Genomic DNA, 8,471 nt, shown 5'->3' on the forward strand with positions numbered 1-8,471 from the left:
CCTCGCACCTCCTCTCGCAGCGCGTACACGCACGACTCCACGCGTCCCGGTAGGTTTTCTCGGCCATTGTGCGACGCGACGATCCGAAGAGGCGAGAAGAATTAACGTCGTCGAGAACGAGGGTCGTCGCGCAATACGTATGTGGGCCCTAAAAAAGTCGTTGTTTCCTACAATCACACGTTTTCTGACGCCGCTAAATCGCTATATCAACATAACCGGATCCTCTGTGCGCTCTATCGAGCTTGAACACTATAGAATTACTAACGTTTGTGTTATGTATATCATTTTTAATAGAAATAAAGGGAGAAGATAATTTAATCAATGTAATTTACGCATTGTAATAAAAATCGCGGATGAGAGAATCTCAGGAAATCCGCGGTAATAATTAGAATATATTATATTAGAAAAAAAATGAAAATAAGTTAAATCGTGATTGAAGTTAATGTACATTGATAGAAATGGATATAAAAGTATTCAAAATGAATTAATTCTTTTAAATTTATAACGGCAGATTTTTCAGATTTTCTGACTTTTATCGCAATGTAAATAATTACATTAATTAATTTTCCTTTTATAAAAAAAATATATATATATAATATATTTAAACAGTAGAGAAGTAGATATACTTATTTTGATTCTTCATAATTCTAGTATTGATATTAATGTAATGATTGTCTTTGCATTTGTTGCATTAATTTCATTTGTAAGGGGCCTAGGGCGGAAAAGGAATTATTACAATTTCGTAAGAACTGCTTTATTCTGGTTCTCGTGGCTCGGGTCAAGTAACAACTGAACTACCGCTCGACCACGTTCATCCTCCCTCTCGTCGGTCGCGCCAGCGCCCTCCATCTCTTCTACTCCTAACTACGTACTCATGCATTACATGCTATTCTCTTACAGTTCGGCCATACCTGACCCCTCGTTCGTCCCGAACGGCGTTACAATTTGTTTTAAGTTTTAAAGATAGGAAAAAAAAAAAAAAAAAAAAATTTTATGATTGTAGTATTATAAATACAGGTCTTATTGGTTACGCTTTCGCCATAGTCGCATATTTGCGGGTTCCCATACACCTTCGTATTTTTTTTGTGTGACCTGACATCCAGAAATGTCTGCTACGATATATCTATTGTTTCGTAAAATTTTTATTATCTCGTACGGGCCTTTAAATCTAGGTTTTATTTTAGGTGATATTCCTGCGGTAGTGTCTATGTTTTTTAACATTACGTAATCGCCAATTCCGTATTTAAAAGGTTCTTTCTTTTTTTTATCGGCTTGCGCTTTTACTTGGTTTTGTTGTGAGATAATTTTGTCGCTTGCCTTAGCCCGCAGATCGCTTAAGTTTCTAGTGTTGTTATTGATGTTGTCATTAATATATTCGGCTATAGGATCGTGTATTTTACCCCGCTGAGTAACTCCAAATAGAAGCATGCTAGGAGTTTCTTTTGTTGATTTGTGAATTGAGTTATTTAGTGCAAATTCAATATCGTTGACGATTTTTGTCCAATTTTTACCGCATTCTGTGTCGGATAATTTACCAATCATTGGTGCGATGGTTCTATTTACTCTTTCCACTTGACCGTTGGCCTGTGGCGAGCCGGTAGCTATTTTGATGTGTACGATGTCACGTTTTTGTGTAAAGTCTGTAAACTCCTTTGCGGTAAAACACGATCCTCTATCCGTTACAATTTGTTTCGGTTTACTATAGTACGTAAAATAAATTTCGAGATTGTTGATTACCTCCGTCACCGTGGTTGACTTCGTAGGATATAATTTAACATACTTTGTAAAGCTATCTATTATTACAAGAATATATTTTTTGCTTTTGACTCGCATGTCGGAAATAGCAACGTGGTCAATGTGTATGGTTTCGAAAGGTTTATCGCCCTTTGGTGCGCTTTGAATTTTGCCCTCGCTTTTGCCTGATGGCGGTTTAAATGCGATGCATTTGAAGCAGTTTTGCAAATGATCCGATACCTTTTTCTTCAATTGTGGAAACCAGTACGATTTGCTTATAATATCTATTACTTTTTCTGCCCCCATGTGACCCAGCTCGTCGTGATATTTGAAGAGAATGCTTTTTTCCATTTCGGAAGGTACATAGAAAAGTAGTTTTTCACCGACCTTTCGGTATACGACTCCATTCCGCACTTCGAAAGTTTTACTTTCCGATCGTTCCGTGTCGGCTTTAATTTTCGCTATTGCTTGATCGAGGTTTTGTGTAAGTATCAAATTTGTTTCAAATGAGTTATCTTCAACGACTCCTATGAAGTTACAACGACTGAGGCCATCGACGTGTGTCATACGTGTTCCTGATCTATGTTCGGTCGTATACTCGTAATTTTGAAGCTCTAGTACCCATCTCGAAATTCTCGGATTAATTTCGTGTTTTTTCAATGCTAATGCGAGTGAATTGCAATCGGTGACTATTTTGAATTTTATCCCGTACAAGTATACCCGGAATCGTTTTAGTGCGTAAATAATCGCGAGCATTTCTAATTCAAAACTATGATATCTGCTTTCGACATCCGATGTTCTTTTTGAAAAGTAAAAAACGGGGTGTAGCTTGCGATCGGTCCCTCTCTGCAAGAGGATGGCTCCGAATCCCCGAGAGCTGGCGTCACAGTGGAGCTCTGTTTCCGCTCGTGGATCATAGATTGCCAATATCGGTGCATCTACCAACAGCTGTTTCAATTTATTAAAAGCTTCCAATTGCTCGCTTCCGAATTTAAATTGATTTTTAGATTTTAGTAAGTCATAAAGTGGTTTTGCAACAAATGAAAATGACTGGATAAACCTGCGAAAGTAAGAAACAAAACCTAAAAAGCTTTGAAGACTTTTCAAATCTTTCGGTACCGGATATTTCAATACTACCTCAGTTCCTCGCTCTGTCGGACTTATGCCCTCCTCCGAAATCTTGTAGCCTAAGTAGTTTATTTCTGTCAATAGGAAATGGCACTTCGCTATTTGCAATTCAAGTTTGTTTTCTACTAAAATTTTAAAAACTTCCTGTAGGATAGTCAAATGATGTTCAAGATTTATTGTTGCTACCAACACGTCGTCCATATAGACAACGACATCCCCCGAGTCAATTAATTCTTTTAGTATTTCGTTAACATACTTTTGGAAATATTTCGGAGCAACCTTTAATCCAAACGGCATCTTTAAAAATTCAAATTGCCCGTACGGAGTAACAAAAGATGTGTATTTGATAGAGTCGTTTGCCATTTCCACATGATAAAAACCGTCTTTCAGGTCGAGTGAGCTAAAATATTTTTTTCCTCTCAATACATCAATTTGATCGTCAATGAGCGGTAGCGGATAGTTATCCGATTCGAGGTATTTATTTAACGTTCTAAAATCGATGCACATCCGTATTTTCCCGTTCTTTTTCTTTGTAAGTACTACGGCTGACGAATATTCGGATTCGCTTACTCTAATAATTTCCCGTTCTAATAAGTCATCAGTTATTTTTTTTAGCTCGCTCTTCTCTGAATAAGCCAAGCGTCTCGGCATAAATTGGAAAGGTTTGTGTGCCTTAAGTCGAAGACGAAGTTCCGTTCTTATCTTAGGAGTTTTTGGTCTTGTAGGCTTAACATAGATTTCTCCAAACAAATTCGACAATTGCTCTTTAAATTTAAAAGGAATTTCCGGATTGATATCTAAAGTAGTTGCGATGTCTATTTTTTCAACTTCGATGTTCATGATTTCATTCAAATGCGCGCCGTCAGTATTAGTGTTATCGGTAGAATGTGTAGGCCTGGCGATACTTAGCCCAAATATTTTAAAAGCATCCCGACCTAAAATCATTGGTGAGACCATTGTCTCGTCTTTAACAACAAAGAGTTTAATTCCGCGCGTACAATTGTATAGCATACACTTAACTTCTATTTTTCCGATAATGCTCATTTTTGAATTGTTAAGTCCATGGTATTTCTTGCTACCGTCGTCTAAAGGTAAGATAAGGTCCGGTTTTACAAATTGGAACTTAATGAAACTAATAGGACTTCCGCTATCCAATAGGGTAGATAACTGGATATCAAATTGTTCGTTATCTTCAAAATTTAACGTTACCGTTGGGTAATAATCGCGATCGATATTCGTATCTACTTCGACATTACTAACCTCAGAGTTATTGTTTTTTTTCTTTTTCGCGTTGGGACAATCTTTAATCGTATGCTCCAAGGACGAACAATTAAAGCACGAACCTTTCGGCCTTTTCTCTTTGTCACACGCAGTCGATAGATGACCGTACGTACCACAATTGTAACAGCGCTTCTCATTCTTCTCCGATTTCGAATTACCTTCTACGTCGGTCTTATTTTCATAATTTCCGCGATTTGACTTAACAAAGCCCTTCTTATCGTTAGCTTGTTTCTGCACGTCCTTGTTCGCGTTCTGTGTGGTATTCTTCTTATTAAGGGTAATTTTCTCAAAAGCAATAAGTAAATCGGCCTTCGTTTCGAAACGTTGCATACGCGCTTGATCGCGCAAGATATCATCGGGAATACCTTCGATTAGAAAATCAACTAATTCCGACTCGTCAATTTTAGCTTTGTTAGCTAGTATCACTTTATCGTGTGCGTATTCACTGAACAATTCATTACGCTGCCAAACACGATTTTCGAATTGTTTGCGTAATTGCATTCTACTCAACTTCGGAAAGTACATATTTTTTAATTCTAGAATCAAGTCGTCAATGGGTAAACTTAAGTGTTCTGGCCGCGAGTGAAACCAATCTAGTGCCTTGCCTTTGAGCTTACCCGTAATAATAAGACGCGCCACGTCGTCGGTTAACCTGTACGTCCTGCGTATCAGCTCCAGCTGTTGTGCCCATCCTTCGTAGTTTTCCGCCCTGCCGTCGAATGGCCCTAGCAATTCGGCCATCGCACTTATAGATATGCGCGGCGGCTGGTCGGAGATCAGCGCCACGGCTTCTTGTGATGTTGCATCAATGGTCGGAGGGGGAATTCCTGGGCCCGTTCGTAAGTCCACTGTCGACCCTGACGATGGAGCTGCTGTCCTCGGTCTTGTCTCTAGGTGTATAGTCAATGCAGCCAACGTAGTCTGTATTGCTGCCAACTGCTGTCTCATCTCGTCCATCTCGCTGCTCTGGCTATGGGAAGGTTGGTGTCCCTGCTTCCACTCTGCTACCCAAGTGCCATCTGTATCCGCTTGTTCTAGTCTCTGTACCAAATCGGCCTTGTTGCCGCTTGTACTGAGATTTTTCGCGCGCAAAATCTCTTTCAGGTCATTTACTGTTAGGTCGGCTGCCATTGCACAACAATTATGTGGTCACTTGTACCGACAATCGCTGAAGACGTAAGCCTGTCTCCCAGCCGTCAATCGTCTCGGCGTCGAAAGATCTCGAAACAAATGGGTCCACCGCGCACAAAGATGGCGTCCCTTCCGTTGCAATGGATATGTTTCGAGGCGGCAATGGCGCGACGCGATTTACCGTGCTCTCAAACCGAGACTGGCACCATCAATCGTTACAATGTTAATATAATCGCGGCTGCCAGCCACCGAACAATGTTGCGAGATCACGAATACGTCTTCGAGAGCCACACGCACTAAGCTGCCCTCGCCGTTTCGTCTCCTTGCTTCCGATCACTATATCGCTGCCCGAACCGACTACTTAACGAACCGACTACTTAAACAACTACGACCACTCGATCGCTCGTCGATCCCACTTCTGAACTGTAAGGGGCCTAGGGCGGAAAAGGAATTATTACAATTTCGTAAGAACTGCTTTATTCTGGTTCTCGTGGCTCGGGTCAAGTAACAACTGAACTACCGCTCGACCACGTTCATCCTCCCTCTCGTCGGTCGCGCCAGCGCCCTCCATCTCTTCTACTCCTAACTACGTACTCATGCATTACATGCTATTCTCTTACACATTGTAGTTTTATCATGATATCTTCATAAAATTTATAATAAAAATTGGAACGCTAAAATTAAAAATTAAGCCAGACCATGTTCCCTTCACTTTGATTCCTAACCAAGAGAAAGCAAACGCGGCTCTTTTGACATCCTCTCAAACTATGGCGACGAAAATTGCCGCTACCATATTGGGCGACGGTACCGTTTCGTTATTAATTCATAGATTGAAAGTTACATATATTTCAGTCATAGGTGTAACCTCCACGGCAAACTCTCGGGAGTCCTCTCCGTTCAGTTCATTGATCGGATACGATAGATCTTGGGTGGCGTGATACTTTCGCAAGACGCTATCCGCGATTCGATCTCCCATTGACACGAGCGTACCGCTCGCGAAATTGGGCATGGTACAAGTTTCCTTATAATCAACGTCCACTGTGATCTGTAACAACATCCTCCTTCTCCGCGCAACTTGTTCGAAGTTATGCAATCGCGCGTCGCGATCGGGCGGAATTTTATGCGTGAATTTTATTCGTCATTGAAACATTTGATATTCGGGGAATCAATATTTTTGTTCGGGAAATAAATTTAGAATATTTTGGCTTTACAGTACCAGCTAAAAATTATAGAAATTTAAAAACTGCGGGCTTCTTAAATTTATTCTTTTTCTTCACATAAAAAAATTTTGATCGTAAATCTGAATTTTGGCTCTAAAGCCATTTTAAAACTTACAAAAAAAAATAATGAAAAATAATTCTATTATACTGCAGTTTTAGGTAAATAACGTTTAAACTTTTAAACGAATAAGTAAATTTTTTAAATTATATATACAAAATTTAATTTAATTCGTAATGTTACTTCCTCATCAAATTTGTAAATAAGTACACAAAAAATTTTATGTAATGCTCAAAAGAGAGAGAGAGAGAGAGAGAGAGAGAGAGAGAGAGAGAGAGAGAGAGAGAGAGAGAGAGAGAGAATAAACAAAAAAATAAATAACTTTTAAATTAATAAGAGAATGGGGTTTAAACTTTATAAAAATATTCAAACATAATAATAAAACAATTTGTAAAATTAAAAAAATTTTTTGCGATATTTTAAAATATAACACATACATCCTTAAATCAGATTTATCATAATTCACGAGTGTAAAAATCCTATAAAGATTATTTCTTTGAAATGTAAATGAGCGAGTAAAAATATATATTTTATTGCATACAATAGCAGACAATATTTTGCAACATGGTGTTACACACGAATAAGAAGCTCGATAAAAGTCAAATTTATATCTCAATAATTAATCTTTATAAATATAGAACATAATCTTATTACACAGAAAACTTTCCAGGAAAGCAGGAGGTTTTTGATCGTGCACGCAAACTCATCGATAATGCATCGCGATTCAATGCGACGCTCTTTGATAATTCTGCCATTTGCAGGTTCTTATGATCTCTTTCAATTGCGTATTACGAGAGGAATGAAGGTTGTTCACATAAGAGCCCACCGTGTGTGTCACTTTTACACGCACAAAGAGAGAGATAGAATCGTAGGTAGGTTTATCTTCACAAACGGTTAGAAATCTGATCGCCCGCCATTGACACAACGGAGAGCAAGAGAGAGATAAATTCTAATTAAGGGCGACAAGTCCCGCTGGTGCGATTACTTTATATTTCCGGTCGCGCAGTGGCCGTTTTGTGTCGGGATTACGCCGGCGCCATGCTATTTCGAGACGACATGCGTTGCACTTTATGCAACGTGTAAACTTGCCCCTGTTGAATAAATTCCGAATCGAACGATCCCGCGATCGCGGAACCCGGCTTTGTGTTATGTGCCACGTAAAATTACAGGTCGAAATTCAAAGAACATATCCCCGCAGGAGGGAGTACGCCAGATAACTATCGCGAGATATGTTAATCGGCACTAACACTGATGATTTCGCGATAAACGCTTCTGAATATATATCTGTGGAATATAACTAGAAGATAATAAACATTCTTGTGCAGCTACTTACTTTTTAATAATGGCAAGTCATTCATGAACCCTCCGTCGTCCACATTTGTGTTCTAAAACAGAGATATTTCATATTAAATCTAATATCAAGCTTGTTTTCTTATAAATAGATATTTTAAAGAATTTCGAGACAATTTTTTAAAGTAAGGATATGAATTACTCATATATTGCTTTTACAGGAAATTAAGTATTTGAAGTATTTAAAAGAAAAAACTTACTTACAAAAAATTGATAAATCTATATTGATTTTTTTTTCAGAATCTCAGAATTTTTTAAGCTCAATATTAAATCCTTCATATTACAGCATTATAAAATTTAATTGTGTTGAATTCTAGACACTGTGACTTGTCTGTGATTTAAAGGAAATATTTAGTTTTTGATACATCTCATGTATTTTCAAATTTTAAAAGATCTGTGATAAAAATAAAAAAGTGGACATAAAAATATTTAACATTATTGTGTCGAGAGCTAAGCTACTGTTACTTCCTTTTCACGAATATTTTTGCGTACAACATTCGACTGCTCGGTATGTGTTTGCTTAAGCAAAGAAAAATATTTTCGACCGCAGCAAAGTACGGTATGTTTTA

At 38.3% G+C, this 8,471-nt stretch overlaps 1 protein-coding gene across 2 annotated transcripts in view; it reads right to left on the reverse strand.

Moving 5' to 3' along the window:
- The window catches only part of LOC105836684 (transcription factor AP-2-epsilon), a 106,265-nt gene that overhangs the window by 40,722 nt on the left and 57,072 nt on the right, over positions 1-8,471 (reverse strand). For both annotated transcript variants that reach the window (XM_028194224.2, XM_012680882.3), the window contains exon 4: positions 7,886-7,937. In XM_028194224.2, the coding sequence (XP_028050025.1) occupies positions 7,886-7,937 (52 nt within the window). The remainder of the gene's footprint in view (positions 1-7,885; positions 7,938-8,471) is intronic.

The sequence above is a fragment of the Monomorium pharaonis genome, chromosome 2 (assembly GCF_013373865.1).
Source record: "Monomorium pharaonis isolate MP-MQ-018 chromosome 2, ASM1337386v2, whole genome shotgun sequence".
Lineage (NCBI taxonomy): Eukaryota > Metazoa > Arthropoda > Insecta > Hymenoptera > Formicidae > Monomorium > Monomorium pharaonis.